The following is a 21,267-nucleotide window of genomic DNA, read 5'->3' as shown; positions in this document are numbered from 1 at the left end:
ATAAATTAACCTCTGAGCACTGCTTTCGCTGTGTCCCAAAGGTTCTGATCGGAAGTGTTTTCGTTCTCATTGGATTCTCTGAATTTCTTTATTCCATCCTTAATGTCTTCTATAACCCGGTCTTTTTTGAGCAGAGTGTTGTTCAGTTTCCAAGTATTTGATTTCTTTTCCCTAATTTTTCTGTTATTGATTTCCACTTTTATGGTGTTATGGTCTGAGAATATGCTTTGTAATATTTTGATGTTTTGGATTCTGCAAAGCTTTATGACCTAATATGTGGTCTATTCTAGAGAATGTTCCATGTGCACTAGAAAAGAAAGTATGCTTTGCAGCTGTTGGGTGGAGTGTTCTGTATATGTCTATGAGGTCAAGTTGGTTGATTGTGACATTTAGAATTTCCGTGTCTTTACTGAGCTTTTTTCTGGATGTCCTGTCCTTCACCAAAAGTGGTGTGTTCAAGTCTCCTACTATTATTGTGAAGCTGTCTATCTCACTTTTCGATGCTGATAGAGTTTGTTTTATGTATCTTGCAGCCCTGTCATTGGGTGCATAAGTGTTTAATGTGGTTATATCTTCCTGGTAAATTGTTCCTTTAATCATTATATAGTGTCCTTCCTTATCCTTTGTGGTGGATTTAACTTTAAAGTCTATTTTGTCAGAAATTAATATTGCCGCTCCTGCTCATTTTTGATTGTTGTTTGGTTGATACATCTTTCCCCATCCTTTGAGTTTTAGTTTGTTTGTGTCTCTAAGTCTAAGGTGTATCTTTTGTAGGCAGCATATAGCTGGATTATGTTTTTTTTTAATCTAATCTGCAATTCTCTGTCTCTTTATTGGTGCATTTAGTGTGTTTACATTCAGAGTAATTATAGATAGGTATGAGTTTGAGTTTAATGATGTCATTTTGATGCCTTTTTTTGTGTGTTGTTGACAATTTCATTTTTCCACTTACTTTTTTGTACTGAGAAGTTTTTCTTTGTAAATTGTGTGTTTCTCTTTTTCATTGTAGTTGAATTTGTTTTTGCTGAGTCTTTATGTCTGTGTTGGTTTTTATTTTGAAGTTTGGGATTGTTAGTCTTCTTTGTGGTTACCTTAATATTTACCCCTATTTTTCTAAGTATAAACCTAACTTGTATCTCCCCATATCACCTTGGTTTCCTCTCCATATGGAAGATCTCTGCCTCCTGTATTTAGTCCCTCTTTATTGATTATTGTCATCTTCTACTTAAAGACATCAGTGATTCCCTGTTTTGAGTGTTTTTTTTTTTTAGTAATCTATTTTATTTTTGTGATTTCCCTATCTGAGTTGATATCAGGATGCTCTGTTCTGTGTCCTTGTGTTGTGTTGCTATCTGATATTATTGATTTTCTGACCAAAGAATTTCCTTTAGTAATTCTTGTAGCTTCGGTTTGGTTTTTACAAATTCTCTAAGCTTGTGTTTATCTGTAAATGACTTAATTTCGCCTTCATATTTGAGAGTTTTGCTGGATATATGATTCTTGGCTGGCAATTTTTCTCATTCAATGCTGTATATATGTCATCCCATTGCCTTCTTGCCCGCATGGTTTCTGCTGAGTAGTCCGAACTTATTCTCATTGATTCTCCTCTGTTGGTGACTTTTCATTTATCCCTGGCTGCTTTTAAAATTTTCTCTTTATCTTTGGTTTTGGCAAGTTTGATGATAATGTGTCTTGGTGATTTTCTTTTGGGACCTACCTTGTATGAGGTTTGATGAGCTTCTTGGATAGATATCCTTTCATCTTTCACGATGTCAGGGAAGTTTTCTGCCAACAAGTCTTCAACAATTCTCTCTGTATTTTCCATTATCCCTCCCTGTTCTGGAATTACAATCACATGCAAGTTATTCTTCTTGATAGAATCCCACATGATTCTTAGGGTTTGTTCATTTTTTAAAATTCTTTTATCTGATTTTTCTTCAAAATATATTGGTACCAATTACCTTATCCTTCATCTCCCCAATTCTGCATTCCACTTCATCAATTCTGGTCCTCTGACTTCCTATTGAGTTGTCTAGTTCTGTAATTTTATTGTTAATCTTTTGAGTTTCTGAATGCTGTCTGTCTATGGATTCTTGCAGCTTATTAAATTTTTCATTATGTTCTTGAATAATCTTTTTAATTTCTTCAGCTGCTTTGTCTGTGTGTTCCTTGGCTTTTTCTGTACATTGCCTAATTTCATTTCTGATGTCTTGAAGTGTTCTGTATATTAATCTTTTGTACTCTACATCTGGGCATCCCAGGAATATATCTTCGTCTGGGAGAGATCTTGATTCTCTGTTTTGGGGATTTGTAAAAGCAGTCATGGTCTTCTTCATTATGTGATTTGATATCGACTGCTGTCTTGGAGCCATCTATAAGTTATTGTAATAATTTATTTTATATTTGCTCACTGAGTCCTATCTTCTTGTTTTGTTTTGTTTCAATATACCCAGGTGGGCTACTAGAGTGCACTAACTAGATTATTGGAGTCTTTGAAGCACTAATGTCCTGTTACCAGATAGTTAGAACTGTTACCAGGTATAGGAACCTATGAGTCTTTTCTCTATTCTTGTATATAATCAGCTCAGGTGTCCTGATAGTCAGTCACCTAATGTGTGGTGTAGGCTCTCGCCTACTATCTTAGAGGAATAGTAGCGATGGTTGTATACACTGGTTTCTGGTAGTGGCAGGGGGTCACACTCTGAGGAGGGCAGGGTGCTGACAGCCTTCCTCCAAGTGCCAGTGAGGAAGAATCATCTCTGTTTTCTAGAGTGCTCTGGTGGGTGGGCTCTGCAGCTGTATCTTAGGCACCCAATGCTTACACCTATAAAGACTGGTAGGCATCACTATCCTCAGACCCCTTTCGCAGGTGGGTAGGTGGTGTGGTTGGAGCCTCAGTCCTCACGTCCCTGCTGTGGGTAGGTGAGGGCTCTGTTTAATAGGTAGAGAAGTATCAGACCTCCAAAACCTGCCTCTCTGCTGCTCAGCTGAAACAATTATAGTCAGACCTCTAACAGATTTGCCTTTGCATTAAAATAGCTACCTGGTTCCATGTAGGAGTGAAAGCCAAACTCTATGGATTTCTTGTGTCTGAACGGGAGCTGCTTCTGCTCTAATCTTCCAGTTTAGGGGAGTCGGGAAAGTATTTTTCCCCTGATTGTTAATTTGCTGCCTTTCCCAGACCAGGAGAACAGGTCAGAAAAAAGCAGGGCACTTCCATCTCAGGCCCAGGGAATTTGAATATTAATGAAGCCAGCTGGGGCAGGGAGGGGACGGATCAGATAGATAGAGAGTAGCTCGTGGTAAAATAGACAAAATCACTTATCTTGTGTGGCGAGTGCTGTTTTATCTGAGGTTCCAGAGGTGTGTGTAGCTTGTGTGCAGGGGCTGGGTCCCCACCGAGATTGCCCCGGGGGTTAGGGCTGTGTCCCGTGCTTGCCGTATCTCAGGAAACTACCATCAGCCCCACCACATTCGTGCCAAAGAACAGCACCAAGGAATCGGAGCTGGGGCACTGTGCAGGCTCGGCAACTAGTCACTGCTTCTGTGTGGTGTCTCGCTCCCCTGTCACTCAGGTTGGCTCCTTAGTTCTGTGTTTGATGGTGAGGGTTCGTAGATTGTTGTATATATAACTGATTCACTTGTTTTTTTCAGGTCTTTGTTGCAAGGGGGTTCAGCAGAAGTGTCTGCCTAGTCAGCCATCTTGGCCCCACCTCTCCTGCAGTTTTATAGACCCAGAGACAGGAGAGAAGGTGAGGGGTTGGTAAGTGTTGGAAAAGCACCAAGTGCTGCCTCAGAATGGGGGAAAGCATCTTTAAATTTCCCTCCCCTTCCCCCATAAGGAGATTTCAGCAGAGTCACCTGAGGGCGGACTCTGCCAGAGGCCCTCATTAAAGAGGTCCCTATATGGAGGCACTTGGGCTAGGAATGCGGCTATGGGGAAGAGCAGAGCATGGCTGGTTTGGAATGAGGGGCTGAGTCCTTGACTGCATCTCCTCTCAGAGGCTGCAATGCATTGGCTGTGCAACAAGTCTGGTGGGGGAGGCAGCTCTTCCTCTGAGGCTGGCCAGGTAAAACCTGTATAATTGTCTGCGGTCAGGCCTGAAAAATTACACATAACCTTTTAGCCAGGAGCTAGGCTCTTCAGTCAATAATTTACCCCTAAATTCTTGGGGTAACCAGTCTCCGAAATCCTATGCGTATCAGTCTGTTTCCTTTATAAAAACTAGAGTTGACTCACATCTCTACAATTCCTGAAAATTGCAGTTTCTTATTTAGTTGGTTTGAATGATGTTGAAATATTATCTTGAATGCAATCTTTCAGGACTTACTTTTTCCACTGGATGAAATATTGCTAAGATTCCTCCACATTTTATGTGGGTGTAGTTCATTCATTATGAATACTTTCCAGCATTCCATTGTGTGAATATTTTAGGTTATCTATTCTCAAAGAAATAGGTATGAAATATTGCTAAGATTCTATGATGATTTACTTTGTGCACCATCTTGGGTGGGCCATGATTCTCAGTGGTTTGGCAGCTCTGATGGGGGTTGACCACTATTTAATGATGTAATCAGCTCCATAGTGTGATCTGATATAATGTTACTACCTCTATGATGAGATGTTAGGAGCAGCCAACGTGTTGAAGGGAGTACCCTTGGGAGTGTGGCGTGCATCCAATAGGTAGACTTTCTGGCAAAGCTCACTGGCTTTTGCTTGCTCTGGATCCTGTGGCTGGCTCCTATTCATCAACCCTGGTTTTTGGGACTTGAGCCAGCAGCTTACATGCTGATATGGAATCTGTCAGCCCCCACAGCCTATGGGCCAGAGGCCTGCTGTCTGACCTGCCTATCTCAGGTTCGCCAGCCCCTGCAGCTACGTGAGTCAAGAGAAGCCTCCAGCCTGACCCTTGGACTTCGGAGTTTACGGCCTCTACAACTGTGTGTGCCATTTGTTCGATACAAATCTCTCTCTATATATATTTGGAAACCCTGGTGGTATAGTGGTTAAGAGCTACGGCTGCTAACCAAAAGGTTGGCAGTTTGAATCTACCAGGTGCTCCTTGGAAACCCTATGGGGCGGTTCTACTCTGTCCTATAGGTTTGATATGAGTCAGAATTGACTTGGTAGCAGCAGGTTTGGTTTGGTTTTGGTATATATATGCTTCATTGGTTTTGCTTTTCTAGAGAACTCAACCTAAGACAGATTCCTCTACATTTTGTGTGGGTATAGTTCATTCATCGTGAGTATTTTCACTGTGTTAACATTTTAGGTTATCCGTTCTTAGACAGATATATAGGCATGTAGTTTCCAAGAGTTTTCTATTACAGATGATGTTGCTATGAACATTCTTGAATACCTGTCCTGGTTTCTGCTTACGAGAGTTTCTCATGAGTATAGACTCAGGAGTGGCACTATTGACAAGGACATGTGACTGTTCTTCTCTAAAAATTGAAACCACTTAGAACTGATACATGAACTCAGGAGGACTCTTGGAATACTGGCTTTGGCTATTAGCAGTAGCGATTACAGTGTTCCAGAAGACTGACATCATGTGGTCAGTTATTAGCCTTATAGTTTTATTCTAGTCTTCATATCACAAAATTAAATTCCTTTTTTAACTGAAACCATGACCCTCCCTCCCCCTGTTATGGCTGAGGGATGGAGGGAGGCACTGTATTTGAGTAATTTTTGTTTTAGGTAGGTACAATGCTCAGTGTTTAAGGAACTATCTGGGGTTAAGAGGGAGGCTAGTTGTTTAGTTTAGCTGCAGAATTATCTGAACCTGCTCATGCCTGTCACGGAAATCCTAGTTTGAGAGCAGAAGTCCTATGATTGTGTAAATCTCTAGGTGCTGATGTGGTGGGAGTTTGGGCATATGGTTTACTAAGTCCAATACCTGGGTCATCTCAGATTTTGTTTATATTGACCATTCTTTGCCCTTTTATTATGAGCCTCTTTTTCCTATATGTTTGTGTGTCTAGTGGTTTTTTTTTATTGTATATTTGACCTTGTGGATAATATATTTCAGAGACTCTAGTTTCTGTTCTTTTCTCTTGAGTCCTGAGGTTTCTTCTAACAGGCAGTCAATTACTGATTCCCCCGAACTTGTGCAGGCTTGGTTTTACATTTGGTTAGGGTGGTTGTGTGGAGTGCCAAAGTTGTTTTTTAAGCTCTGTAACTTGGTGGGACTCAACTTCAAACTGCCTTCCTGACAGATTTTCTTATGGATTATTTTAGGTGCTGCTAGGAAACCCTGGTGGTGTAGTGGTTAAGAGCTATGGCTGCTAACTAAGGTCAACAGTTCAAATCCACCAGGCATTCCTTGGAAACCCTGTGGGGCAGTTCTACTCTCCTATAGAGTTGCTATGAGTCAGAATCGACTTGACAGCAATGGGTTTGGTTTTGATTCAGAGCATTTAGATCTTACCCCAGGGTGTGGTCTAACTGCTGTGGTGCAAAACGTACGGGGTTTCAGCTGGATGACACTGGAGTTCCACCATCAGCTTTGTAGTAGCTCCTCTCTGATAAGCCCTCAGTGTTCTTGCTCTGAGTGTGTACAGCTCTAGATTCACAGGGGACCTTCACATAAACTTATGGACCATGTTCTGTGTATAGCTCTCTCCTTTCTGATGCCCCACCCCTGAAATTCAGGTGCTTCCACAGCTCCAAACTCTGACATCTTCCTCTTCACAATGTCAGAACTACTGTGTTCTCCTCAGACTGTAGCTCACCACACAGTTTTTAGGAAGCTAATACCAGATTTAGAGTTGGGTGAATGTGGATCTCACCTGGTTATTTTCTATTCTCTCTGGAAAGAAAGTCTTGTGTTGCCTGCTGATCGCTGTCTGAAAACATACATGAGAAAAAATTTTTTTTGTATGTGTAATTGACTGGAGGGCTAGTCTGGCACCAGTCGTTTTATAAGTTGTTGTAAGCATTATGTGGTTCTCCATATTGAGCTCTTGTCTCTTCTGCCATGGCTGCCCCGGGGGTGGTGTGACCTTCTTAGGCACAGGACCCACAGGTACCTCATTGGTCACATGCTTGGCCCAACCCTAGTCTTGTCCTTGGTAAAGGATGTCCTGCTACTTTATATTATGTGGATTCTCTAACTTTGAGCCTGTCTCAAGACAGAGATATAAAAAAGGCAGTTGTCCATGAGCAACATCCTTCCATCTTCACTTATCCTGTGGACAAAGAGTCTCCTTAACCTTTCACATGTATCTGCCAGCTCCCTAACTACAGCTCTCAGCTCTAGGAAAGTCAAAGCTGAGTGATGCAGCCACAGTTTTTCTTCCCACATATTGTGGACCCTTCCTGGCACATGGGAGATGGGTATAATTTGTGGTTGTTTTACAATCATTGTCACACTAAGAAAAAAATCTGAAGATCCATGTTTTGGGGATCATGTAAAGGTAACACATGTGAAATGTTAGGGAACGAAGCAGAATGCAGAGAGCCAGGAAGATAGGCAGGTGTCCATGTGAAATGAGTTTGAAGAAGATGCAATTAGTCATGTGGTTAATGCCAAAATAGAAAAATCCACAACAGAAAATAAGGTTCTAGGAGACAGCCCAGAGGAAGCCCAAACAAGGAAAACAATAGCTGTGCTTCTGTTTTGCCTGGACGTCCCTGTTCCCGGGCTATAAAGGCTGTTCAGCAGAAGGAGCCTGCAGACCTGCCCCCACCTCCTCCCTGATACCTGCTCCAGCCACACAGCTATTATGTGCCATGCCTGCTGCTCCACGGGCTGCCAGTTGGCCTGCTGCCCACCCCCGTGCTGTGTCCCCAGGGTCTGTTGCTCATCCTTGGGCTGTGGGAGCTCCTGTTGCCGGCCAGTGTCCCGTGTGACTCTGCTGTGCCGGCCTGTGTGCGGCATGGTCTGCTCCTGCCAGTCCCCCTGTGGGGTTGCCAGCAGCTGCTCTGGTGGCTGCCAGGTCCCCTGCTGCCCTGAGTCCTGTGGCCAGGCCTCCTCCTGCAGCTTGGCCTGCTGTGTGCCCAGCTCCTGCTGTGTGCCCATGAGCTGCAGGCCTGCTCTGTGTGTAGTCCCCTCCTGCCAGTCTTCTTGTGGCTGCCCGACCTCCTGCCCCACACTTGTCTGCAGACCTGTCACCTGTGGCACCTCTTCCTGCTGCTGAACACGTGTCTCCAAACCAGCCACTTCCTGTGCAAATGGACCTGTACCTGTACCCTTCATACAACGAATCCTTGGTGGTCTGCAAGGATATAGGCACTGGGGTGATGAAAAGCACGCTTGATGAACCCCTGACCTCTCAGGAGAGAATGTGGCAGAATCAGCTGGATCCCTCTGACACTGCACATCCCCTGAGGAAAGTTCTGGCTCCCATAGGCCCTTCTCTGACTCCAGCAGGAAATCAAAACCCACATCTGTCAAATAAATCATGCTTCCCCCATGTAGCTCTGTTTCTTATCTTTCATTTTTATTTCCATGTTTTCTGTGTCACTATTGTTGTTATGAAGGCACTTTAAGGTGAATTCCCTCTTCAGCCATCCCCTTTTGCAATGGCTCATGGGTGGAGCATCCTTGGTGGAGGTAGAGTCCAGTCTACTCACTACCTCTCAGGACTCCCGTGGGCTCAGGTGGACTCAGCCACCTTCTTCTCTTCACTTGCCATAGTTTAGCCGTTTTTTCCTCTCTGTTGTCCATTCCTGCCTCCATGGTCAGGGAGCACTGGAGTGGATTTCAAAATTCAGTGTAGCATTGAGGATGGATTTTTCCATGTCATCCTAAACTGTTCTATTTCCTAGGACATGAAGAATTATTCCCAATGGGAAAACTTTTCACTTGCTGGGTAGTCAGGTTTATAGAACTGGTTTAATTCTTGTCTTGACATACTCTCATCACTGGTCTATGCAAGATCCATTTTTTATTGATTAATGATTATTACTTGATTATTATAATATAGTCAATCCCCATGAACTCACCACCTGACATGGAATCTAAAACATTTTCAATCTCAGGGAAGCTGAGCTGAGAGAGCTGAGCTGAGCTGCAAGGTGTCCAAGAGGCAATTAAGAAAAGGACCTAAAAATAAACTAACAGTCAAGCCTTTAATCACTTACTGTGACAGTATGAGATACTTGGCAAAGGAGGGCTGACTCCCCATGTTCCATATTTCCCAGGAATGGTGTGGCGATGAGAGTCTGGCATGTTGGCACAGATGTGGGGCCATCTCAGTGCAGAGGGCTCCCTAAACACAAGGCTCCTGCAGCTTTATAGCCCCAGAGGCAAGGGAGAGGGTGAGGGGGTGAAAAGTGGTAAAGAAGTACCCGTACTGCAGCAGAATGGGGATAGCATCTTCAGTTTTCCCTCCTCTTGCCCCTGATAAGGAGACTTCAGCAGAGTCAGCTGAGGAAGGACTCTGCCGAAGGCCCTCCCTAAAAAGTCCCCCATATGGAGGCACCTGGGCTAGGAATGCAGCTATGGGGAAGAGCAGGGCATGGCTGGTTTGGGTTGGAGGATGAGTCCTTGGCTGCATCTCCCCTCAGAGACTGCAATGCATTGGCTGTGTAACAAGTCTGGTGGGGAAGGCAGCTTTTCCTCTGAGGCTGGTCATGTGAAGCCTGTATAAATTGCCTGTGGTCAGGCCTGAAAAATTATACACGGTCTTTTAGCCAGGGGTCGGACCCTTCAGTTAATAATTTACCCCTAACTTCTTGGGGTAACCACTCTCCAAAATCATATGCTCATCATTCTATTTCCTTTATGAAAACTAGAGTTGAGTCACATCTGTACAATCCCTGAAAAGCACAATTTCTACTTTAGTTGGTTTGAACGATGTTGAAAGGATACTATCTTGAATGCAGTCTTCTGGGACTTACTTTTTCCACTGGATGAAATTTTGCTAAGATTCATGAACATTTTGTGTAGATGTAGTTCATTCATTGTGAATATTCTCCAGTGTCCCATTGTGTGAATATTTCAGGTTATCCATTCTCAAACAGATGGGCAGGCATGTAGTTTCCAAGTGTTTTCTATTACAGATGGTGCTGCTCTGAACATTCTTGAGTACATCTCCTGGTGTCTACTCACAAGAGTTTCTCCTGGGTATAGAGCCAGGAGTGAGACTGTTGAGAACAAGGACATTTATATGTTCATCTCTACAAGATGAAACCACTTGGAAGTGGTTCATAAATTGGGTAGGACTGTGGGAATAATGGCTTTGGCTATTAGCATAGCAGGTGCATAGTATTGCAGAAGACTAACATCACGTGTGATGAAGTAAAAGAACTGAACAGAAGATTTTAAAGGGCATCTCGAGAAGACAAAGTATTATAATGACATGTGCAAAGAGCTGGAGATGGAAAACCAAAAGGGAAGAACACGCTCGGTGTTTCTCAAGCTGAAAGAAATGAAGAAAAAAATTCAAGCCTCGAGTTGCAATAGTGAAGGGTTCTATGGAGAAAATATTAAACAACGCAGGAAGCATCAAGAGAAGATGGAAGGAATACACAGAGTCATTATGCCAAAAAGAATTAGTCGATATTCAACCATTTCAAGAGGTGGCATATGATCAGGAACCGATGGTACTGAAGGAAGAAGTCCAAGCTGCTCTGAAGGCATTGGCGAAAACAAGGCTCCAGGAACTGAGATGTTTCAACAAACAGATGTAGCACTGGAGGTGCTCACTCGTCTATGCCAAGAAATATGGAAGACAGCTTCCTGGCCAACTGACTGGAGAAGATCCATATTTATGCCTATTCCCAAGACAGGTGATCCAACCGAATGTGGAAATTATAGAACAATATTATTAATATCACACGCAAGCAAAATTTTGCTGAAGATCATTCAAAAGCGGCTGCAGCAGTATATCAACAGGGAACTGCCAGAAACTCAGGCCAGTTTCAGAAGAGGACGTGGAACCAGGGATATCGTTGCTGCTGTCAGATGGATCCTGGCTCAAAGCAGAGAATACCAGAAGGATGTTTACCTATGTTTTATTGACTAAGCAAAGGCATTCGACTGTGTGAATCATAACAAATTATGGATAACATTGGGAAGAATGGAAATTCCAGGACACTTAATTGTGCTCATGAGGAACCTTTACATAGATCAAGAGGCAGTTGTTCGGACAGAGCAAGGGGATACTGATTGGTTTAAAGTCAGGAAAGGTGTGCGCCAGGGTTGTATTCTTTCACCATACCTATTCAATCTGTATGCCGAGCAAATAATCTGGGAAGCTGGACTATATGAAGAAGAACAGGGCATCAGAATTGGAGGAAGGCTCATTAACAACCTGAGTTATGCAGATGACACAACCTTGCTTGAAGCACTTACTAATAAAGACCAAAGACCACAGCCTTCAGTATGGATTGCACCTCAACATAAAGAAAACAAAAATCCTCACAACTGGACCAATGAGCAACATCCTGATAACAGAGAAAAGATTGAAGTTGTGAAGGATTTCATTTTACTTGGATCCACAATCAACAGCCATGGAAGCAGCAGTCAAGAAATCAAAAGATGCATTGCATTGGGTAAATCTGCTGCAAAGGACCTCTTTAAAGTGTTGAAGAGCAAAGATGTCACCTTGAGGACTAAAGTGCACCTGACCCAAGCCATGGTATTTTCAATCACATCATATGCATATGAAAGCTGGACAATGAATAAGGAAGACCGAAGAAGAATTGACGCCTTCGAATTGTGGTGTTGGTGAAGAATATTGAATATACCATGGACTGCCAAAAGAATGAACAAATCTGTCTTAGAAAAAGTACAGCCAGAATGCTCCTTAGAGTCAAGGATGGCAAGACTGCATCTTACATACTTTGGACATGTTGTGAGGAGGGATCAGTCCCTGCAGAAGGACATTATGCTTGGCAGAGTACAGGGTCAGCGGAAAAGAGGAAGACCCTCAACGAGGTGGATTGACACAGTGGCTGCAACAATGGGCTCAAGTATAAGAACGATTGTAAGGATGGCTCAGGACCAGGCAGTGCTTTGTTCTGTTGTGCAGGGGACGGCTATGAGTCGGAACCGACTCGGCAGCACCTAACAACAACAACAAGAACATCATGTGTTGAGCTCTTAGCCTTGTAGCTTTATTCTAGTCTCCATATCACAAAATCTAATTTCTCTTTTAACTGAAAACATGATCTCTCTCTCCCTGTTTTGGCTGATTGGTGGAAGGAGGCACTGTATTTGAGCATTTTTCTTTGTTTTTGTTTTAGAGACAATGGCCAGTGTAAGGAATTATCTGTTAACAGGCAGGCCACTTCTTTGGTTTAGCTGTAGAATTATCTGGATCACTCTCTTTTACCCTGCTTTTGCTTCTCAGGGAAATCCTTGTTTGAGTGCAGAAGCTCTGTGGTTGTGTAAATCTTTAGGTACTGATGTAGCAGGTGTTGGGCATATGGCTTACTAAGTCCAACACGTGGGTCGTCTCAGATTTTGTTTATATTGATGGTTTTTTACCCCCCTTGAGTGTGAGCATCCTTTTGCTATATATTTGTTTGTCTACTGATTTTTTATTGTATATTTGACATTATGGATAGTACATTTTAAAGACTCTAGTTTCTATTACTTTCTTGTGAGTTTTGAATTTTCTTCTAGCTGGCAGCCAATTACTGGTGATTGCCCTGAACTTGTGCAGGCTTAGTTGGACACTTGGTTAGGGTTTTTCTGTAGAGTGTCCAAGGTGTATCTTAAGCTCCATAACTTGGTGGGACTCAACTTCAAGCTGTCTCCCCTGCAGTTCCTGTTATGGATTATTTTAGGTGTTGCTAGGGAATTCTAGAATAAGTCTTACCCTAGGGTGCCGTCCTTTTTTAAGGTGCAGAATATATGGGGTCTCAGCTGGATGCTGCTGGAGCTCCACTGTCAATTTTGTAGTATCTTCTCTCTGACAAGCCCTCAGTGTTCCTGCTCTGAGCTTGTTCAGCCCCAGCTGCTTCCATGGAGTCACAGGGGACCCTCACTTAAACTTATGGGCCCTGTTCTATGTGTAGCTCCCTCCTTTGTGATGCTCCACCCCTGAAATTCCAGGTGCGTCCATTTCCCCAACTCTGACATCTTCCTCTTCACAATGGCAGGACCACTGTGTTCTTCTCAGACTCTAGCTCACCACACAGTTTTTAGGAAATTGATCCCAGATTTAGAGTTGGGTGAATGTGGAACTTACCTGGTAAGTTTCCCTTCTCTCTGGAACAAAAGTCTTGTGTTTCCTGTTGATCACTGTCTGAAAACATGTTGTTGTTAGGTGCTGTCGAGTCAGTTCCGACTCATAGCAACCCTATGCACAACAAAAGGAAACACTACCCGGTCCTGCACCATCCTTACAATTGCTGTTATGCTTGAGCTCATTGTTGTAGCCACTGTGTCAATCCACCTCGTTGAGGGTCTTTCTCTTTTCCACTGACCCTATACTTTGCCAAGTATATGTTCTTCTCCAGGGACTGATCCCTCCTAACAATGTGTCCAAAGTATGTAATAAATAGTCTCGCCATACTTGCTTCTAAGGAGCATTCTGGTTGCACTTCCTCCAAGACAGATTTGTTTGCTCTTTTTGGTAGTCCATGGTATATTCAATGTTCTTCGCCAATACCACAATTCAAGTGCTGGGTCCTTCTTCCTAGTGTGTCTGGAAGCTTAGCTGAAACCTGTCCTCCATGGGTGACCCTGCTGGTATCTGAATACCGGTGGCATAGCTTCCAGCATCACAGCAACACGCAAGCCCTCACAGTATGACAAACTGACAGACACGTGGAGGGTCTGAAAACACATGTGAGATAAATTTTTTTTACCTTGTGTAATTGGCTAGAGGGCTAGTCTGGCACCAGTTGTTTTATCAATTGCTATAAATATTAAATGGTTCTCCACATTGAACCCTTGTCTCTCCTGCCATAGCTCTCTGGGGGTGGTGTGACCTCTGTGTCACAGGGGCCACAGGTACCTCATTAGTCACATGCTTGGGTCAACCCTAGTCTTGTCCTTGGTAAAAGACATCCTGTTACTTTAATATTACATCGATTCTCTAACTTTGAGGCTGTCTCAAGACAGGGATATAAAAAAGGTAGTTGTCCCTGACCAACACTATTCCATCTTCACTTATCCTGTGAACAAATAGCCTCCCTAACCTTTCATGTGTATTCGCCAGCTCCCCAACTTCAGCTCTCAGCTCTAGGAATCTCAAAGTTGAGTGATGCAGCCACAGTTTTTCTTCACATCTGTTGTGGACCCCTCCTGGCGCAGGGGAGACGGGTACAATTTGTGGTTGTTTTACAATCATTGTCACACCAAGGAAAAGCTGGAGATCCGTTTTGGGGATTATGTAAAGGTAACCCATGTGAAATGTTAGGGAACAAAGCAGAATGCAGAGAGCCCGGGAGACAGATAGGGAAGTGTCCATGTGAAATGAGACTGAAGAAGATGGAATTAGTCATGAAGCTAATGCCAAAATAGAAAAATCACAACAGAAAATAAGGTCCTGGGAAACAGCCCAGAGGAAGCACAAACAAGGAAAATACTAGTTGTGCTTCTGTTTTGCCAGGACGTCCCTGTGCCAGGGCTATAAAGGCCGTTCAGCAGAAGGAGCCTGCAGACTTGTCCCTACCTCCTCCCTGATACCTGCTCCAGTCACACAGCCACCATGTGCCACACCAGCTGCTCCACGGGCTGCCAGTCGGTCTGCTGCCCACCCCCTCGCTGTGTCCCCACCGCCTGCTGCTCACCCTTGGGCTGTGGGAGCTCCTGCTGCCACCCCGTGTCCTGCATGACTCTGCTGTGCCGGCCTGTGTGCGGCGTGGCCTGCTCCTGCCAGTCACCCTGTGGGGCTGCCAGCAGCTGCTCTGGTGGCTGCCAGTCTCTGTGCTGCCCTGAGTCCTGTGGCCAGGCCTCTTCCTGCAGCTCGGCCTGCTGTGTGCCCAGCCCCTGTCAGGCGACCTGCTGTGTGCCCATAAGGTGCAAGCCTGCCTTGTGTGTGCCTGTGAGATGCAGCACTGTCATACGCGTGGCCCCGTCCTGCCAGTCTTCTTGCCTTTGCCAGCCCTCCTGCTCCACCCTTGTCTGCAGACCTGTCACCTGTAGTACCTCTTCCTGCTGCTGAACACATGTCTGCAAACCAGCCAATTCCTGTGCCAATGGGCCTGTCCCTGTATCCCTCTTAGAACAAACCCTTAGTGGTCCATCATGTTGTATCACTGGGGTGAGGAAAAGCACGCTCAGTGAACCTCTGAACTCTCTCTCAGCAGAGAATGTGGCAGAGTCATCTGGATCCCACTCTGACCCTAACATCCCCTCAGGGAATCCCTGGCTCCAAGGGGCCCTTCTCTGGCTCCAGCTGGAAACCAAACCCCACGACAGTGAAATAAATCACATTTTCCCCATGTAGCTCTCTGTTTCTTGTCTTTTGTATTTCCATGCTTTCTGCGTCTGTATTGTTGTTATGAAGACACTTGAAGGTGAATTCCCTCTTGAGTCATCCCCTTTTTGCAGTGGCTCATGGGAAGTTGCAGGGTCCTTTGTGGGTGAAGAGACCATTCTACTCATTACCTTTCAAGACCCAGTGGGCTTGGGCGTACTTGGCCACCTTCTCCTCACTTGACATAGAATAGTCTTGTTTTCATCTCTGTTACCCTTTTTTGCCTGCATGGCCAGGAAGTGCTGGCTGATGTCAGCACTGAGGATGGATTTTTCCATGTTGTCCTAAGTTGTCCTATTTCCTATGACATGGAGAATTATTTCCAAAGGGACAACTTTGACTTGTTGATACCTCAGGTTTATAACACTGGTTTATTTTTGATCTTGCCAAACTCCCATCACTGTACCAGCATGATCCATTTTTTAATTGATTTGTGATTAATTATTGTAATATAGTCAATCACCATGAACCTGCCACCTAACATGGAATCTAAAATATTTTCAGTGTCAGAGAGCTGAGCTGAGCTGCAAGGTGTCCAAGCAGTCAATTAATACAAGGGGCCAAAATGAAAGTAACCGTCAAGTCTTTAATCACCTACTGTGATAGTATAAGCAGGAGATACCTGGCAAAGGTGCGCTAGCTCTCCTGTTCCATATGTTCCAAGAATGGTGTCCAAGTGAGAGTCAGGAGGATTGGCACAAATGTGGGGCCATCTCACTGCAGAGTGTGCTCTGACCAAGAGCCTCTTATAGTTTTATAGACCCAGAGGCAGGGGAGAAGGTGAGGGTGAAAAAACAGGGTGGAAAGCACCAAGTGCTGTGTCAGAATGGGGGAAATAAACTTCAAGCTTTTTACCCCTTCTACCTGGTAAGGAGACTTCAGCAGAGTCAGCTGAGGAAGGACTCTGAGGAAGACCCTCATAAAAGAGGCCCCCATTTGAAGGCACCCGGGCTAGGAATGCTGCTATGGGAGAGAACGGAGCATGGCTGGTTTGGGGTCTGGACTGAGACCTTGACTACAACCCCCCTCAGAGACTGCCATGCATTGGCTGTGCAACCAGTCTGTGGGGAGGGCAGCTTTTCCCCTGAGAATGGCCAGGCGAAGCCTGTATAATTGCCTGTGGTCAGGCCTGAGAAATTACACATAGTGTTTTAGCCAGGAGCCAGACTCTTCAGTCTATAAGTTAACACTAACTTCTTGGAGTAACCACTCTCCAAAATCGTATGGTCATCATTCTCTTTCCTTTATAAAAAATAGAGTTGAGTCACATCTTTACAATTCCTGAAAAGTATAGTTTCTTATTTATTTAGTTTGAATGATCTTGAAAGATATTATCTTGAACGTAATCTTTTGGGACTTACTTTTTCCACTGGATGAAATATTGCTAAGATTCGTCCACATTTTGCGTGGGTGTAGTCCATTTGTTGTGAATACTCTGCAGTGTCCCATTGTGTGAATATTTTAGGTTATCCATTCTCAAACAGATGTGCAGGCATTTAGTTTCCAAGTGTTTTCTACTACAAATGGTGCTGTTCCGAACATTCTTGAATACATCTCCTGTGTCTGCTTTCAAGAGTTTCTCCTGGATATAGAGCCATGAGTGGGACTGTTGAAAACAAGGACAAGTTAATGTTCATCTCTGCAAGGTGAAACCACTTGGTAGTGATTCATAAACTGAGGCGGTCTGTGGGAATACTGGCTTTGGCTGTCAGCAGTAGTGATTGCAGAGTTTTCCAGAAGACTGATGTCATGTGGCCAGTTATTAGCTTTGTAGCTTTGTTCTAGCCTCCATATTACAAAATTAAATTCCTCTTTCCACCAAAAGCATGGCCCTCCTGCCCTCTGTTATGGCTGAGGAATGGGTGGAAGCAGTGTATTAAAGTTTTTTTTTTTTTTGCATGTGTTTTAGGGACAATGCTCAGTATTTAAGGAACTATCTGGGGTTATGGGGATGCCAGTGGTTTGGTTTAGCTGCAAAATTACCTGGATCCCTCTCTGACCCTGCTCTTACCTCTCAGGGAAATCCTAATTTTAGAGCAGAAACCCCTTGATTGTGTAAATGATGTGGTAGGTACTGATGTGGCAGGAGTGGGGCATATGTCTTACCAAGTCCATTACTGGGGTCACCTCAGATTTTGTTTGTATTGATTGTTTTTTCCACCTTGAGTGTGAGCCTCATTTTCCTGTATCTTTGTATGTCTAGTGATTTTTTATTGTATATCTGACATTGTAAACAATACATTTCTGAGACTCTAGGTTCTATTGCTTTCTTGTGGCTTCTGTATTTTCTTCTAGCGGGAAGTCAATTACTGGTGGATTACCCTGAACTTGCGCAGGCTTGGTTTGACACTTGGTTAGAGTGGATCTGTACAGTGTCCAAGGTGTTTCTTAAGCTCCATAACTTGGTGGGACTCAACTTCAAACTGTTTCCCTGACAGTTTCTCTTATGGATTATCTTAGGTGTTGCAAGGGCATTCTAGAATAGATCTTACCCTAGGGTGTGGTCTTTACTCCCAAGGTGCAGAATTATGGTGTCTCAGCTTGATGTAGCAGCATCTCTCTGATAAACCCTCAGTGGGCTGGTTCTGATTATGAACAGCTCCATCCTCTTCCATAGATTTATGAGGAATCTCACATAAACTCATGGGATATATTCTATGTATAGTTTCCTCCTTTTTGATGTCCCACTGCTCAGATTCCAGGTGCTTCATCTTCCTCAAACCCTGAACTGTTCCTCCTCACCATGACAAGACCACAGTGTTTCTTCTGACCCTAGCTCACTACACTGTGTTTAGGAAGTTGACCTGAGATCTTGAGACGGGCGAATGTGGAGGGCACCTTGTGGCTTTCCCTTCTCTCTGCAATAAAAGTCTTGTGTTGCCTGTTGATCACTGTTTGAAAACATATGTGAGTTTTTTTTTTCCTTGTGATATTGATTGGAGGGTTAGTCTGGCACCAGTGTTTTTATCAATTTCTGCAAGTTCTATGTGTTTTTCCTTATTGGACTCTAGTCTGTACTGCCATGGCTCTCTGGATGGGGGACCTCCTGTGGCACAGTGGTCACACACACCTCATTGGTCACATGTTTGGCCCAACCTTTGTCCCTGTCTTTGGTAGAGGATATCTTGCTACTTTATATTATGTTGATTCTTTAACTATGAGGCTGACTCAAGCCAAGGATCTAAAACAAAGAAGTTCTCTGTGACCAACACACTTCAATCTTCACTTAACTTGTGGTCAGGTAGTCTCCCTGTCCTTTCACATGTTCCTGCCAGCTCCCCAGCTCCAGGTTTCAGTTCTAGGAAACTGAAAGATGAGAGGGTCAGCAACAGTTCTTCACATTTGTTGTGGCCACTTCCTAGCACATGTGAGAAGTGTACAATTTGTGATTGTTTGATGATAATTGTCACACCAAGAGGAAAATCTGGAGATCTATGTTTTGGCAATGACGTAAAAGTAACATACGAAATGTTTAGGAACAGAGCAGAATGCAGAGAGCCAGGAACACAGATGGGCAGGTTTCCATGTGAAATGAGTTTGAAGAACATGCAATTAGTCATGAAGCTAATGCCAAAATAGAAAAATCCACAACAGAAAACAAGGTTCTGGGAGAGAACCCAGAAGAAGCACAAACAAGGAAAACAATAGTTGTGCTTCCGTGTTTTCTGGACACCTGTGTGCCAGGGCTATAAAAGCTGTTCAGCACGAGGAGACTGCAGACCTGCTTCTGCCCTCTCCTTGAAACTTGCTCCAGCCACACACCCACCATGAGCCATACCTGCTGCTCCACAGGCTGCCAGTTGTCCTGCGGCCCACCCCCGTGCTGCGTCCCCACCGTCAGCTGCTCACTCTCGGGCTGTGGGAGCTCCTGGTGCCGCCCAGTGTCCTGTGTGACTCTGCTATGCCGGCCTGTGTGCGGCGTGGCCAGCTCCTGCCAGTCACCCTGTGGGGCTGCCAGCAGCTGCTCCAGTGGATGCCAGTCTCTGTGCTGCCCCGTGGCCTGTGGCCAGGCCCCCTCCTGCAGTTCAGTCTGCTGTGGGCCCACCCCCTGTCAGGTGACCTGCTGTTTGCCTGTGAGCTGCAAGCCCGCTGTGTGTGTGCCTGTTAGCTGCAAGCCTGCTGCGAGTGTGCCTGTGAGCTGCAAGCCTGCCATGTACCTGGTCCCTTCCTGCCAGTCTTCTTGCTGCCGCCAGCCCTCCTGCCCCATCCTTGCCTGCAGACCCATCACCTGTGGCACCCCTTCTTGCTGCTGAACACATATCTCCAAACCAGCCACTTCCTATGCAAGTGGGGCCATACCTGTACCTCTCCCTCTTGGAGCAAATCATTGGTGGTCCACCCAGTTATATGCATTGAAGCAATGAAAAGCATGCTCAGTGAACCCCTGAACGCTCAGGAGAGAATGTGTCAGAACCATTTGGACCCCTCCCTGACCCTGTGAATCCCCTCAGAGAAGTCTTGGTGCCCAGGAGCCCTTCTATGATTCCAATAGGAAGCCAAACCCCACATCATATCAGTCAAATAAATCACGCTTTTCCCACGCAGCTCTCTGTTTCTTGTGTTTCTTTTATATTTCCATGTTTTCTGTGTCTCTGTCATTGCTATCAAGGTACTTTAAGGTGAACCCCTCTTCAACGATCCCTTTTTGCAATGGCTCATGGGAAGGTAGAGGGTCCTTGGTGGGGGAAGAAGCCAGTCTATTTAGTACTTCTCAAGACTCTGTGGGCTCAGGTGCACTCAGCCACCTACTCCTCACTTGCCGTAGTCTTTTTTTTTTCTCTTCATTATCCATTCTTGCTTACATGGCCAGTGAGCCCTGGAGCTGATGTCAAAATGTGGTATAGCATTGAGGATAGATTTTTCCATCTCGTAAGCTGTCCTGTTTCCTAGGACATGGAAAATTATTTCCGTTGCAACAACTTTCTGGGACCTCAGATTTACAGACTGATTTAGTTTGGATCATGATAAACTCCCATCACCGGTCCATGCATGATTCATGTTTTATTGATTAATGATTAACTACTTGATTATTGTAATATAGTCAATCCCTGTGAGCCCACCACCTAACATGAATCTAAAACATTTTCAATGTTAGGGGAGCTGAGCTGAGCTGAGAGAGGTGAGCTGAGCTGCAAGGTGTCCAAGAAGCCAAGGACAAGGAGCCAAAATGAAAGTAACAATGAAGTCTTTAGTCACTTTCTATGACAGTATCAGGAAGAGATACCTGGCAATGGTGCACTGGCTCCCCCTGTTCCATATTTCCTCAGGAATTGTGCTCAGGTGCGAGTCGGGAGGATTTGCACAGATGTGGGGGCCATCTCACTGTAGAGGGTGCTCTGAAGAAAAGTCTGCTGCAGTTTTATACACCCAGAGGCAGAGGAGAGGTTGAGCAGGTAGAAAAGTGGTTGAAAAGCACCAAGTACTGCTGCAGAATGGGAGAAAGCTTCTTCGAGATTCCCTCCCCTACCCCCTGATAAGGAGACTTCAGCAGAGTCACCTAAGGAAGGACTCTGCTGAAGGCCCTCATTAATGAGGCGCCCCATGTGGAGGCACCTGACCTAGGAATGTAGCTATGGGAGACAACAGAGCATGGCTGGTTTGGGGTGGAGGATGAGTCCTTGACTGCAATGCCCCCAGATACTGCAATGGATTGGTGCTACAAAAAGTCTAGTCGGGGGAAGGCAGCTTTTACCCTGCCGCTGGCCAGGTGAGGTCGTATAATTGCCTGTGGTCAGGCTTGAAAAATTACGTATGGTTTTTTAGCTAGAAGCTGGATTCTTCAATCAATGATATACACCTAACTTCTTGGGGTCACAAATCTCCAAAATCCTATGCTCACCATTCTGTTCCCTTTATAAAAAAAATGAGTTGAGATAGCACTAA

At 44.6% G+C, this 21,267-nt stretch overlaps 1 protein-coding gene across 1 annotated transcript; it reads left to right on the top strand.

Moving 5' to 3' along the window:
- The first annotated feature begins 19,151 nt into the window (after window positions 1–19,151).
- On the top strand, window positions 19,152–19,975 carry LOC135230441 (keratin-associated protein 12-1-like). The gene has a single exon (XM_064279744.1). It carries the CDS (start codon window positions 19,152–19,154, stop codon window positions 19,635–19,637), a length of 486 nt encoding a protein of 161 aa, XP_064135814.1. The 3' UTR covers window positions 19,638–19,975.
- Window positions 19,976–21,267: the final 1,292 nt, after the last annotated feature.

The sequence above is a fragment of the Loxodonta africana genome, chromosome 2 (assembly GCF_030014295.1).
Source record: "Loxodonta africana isolate mLoxAfr1 chromosome 2, mLoxAfr1.hap2, whole genome shotgun sequence".
Classification (NCBI taxonomy): domain Eukaryota; kingdom Metazoa; phylum Chordata; class Mammalia; order Proboscidea; family Elephantidae; genus Loxodonta; species Loxodonta africana.
The sequence above is the reverse complement of the archived record's forward strand: the minus strand, read 5'-3'. Positions and strand labels throughout refer to the sequence as shown.

Excerpts from the sequence above, each read along its gene's own strand:
- LOC135230441 (XM_064279744.1), top strand. The coding sequence starts at position 19,152 with ATGAGCCATACCTGCTGCTCCACAGGCTGCCAGTTGTCCTGCGGCCCA.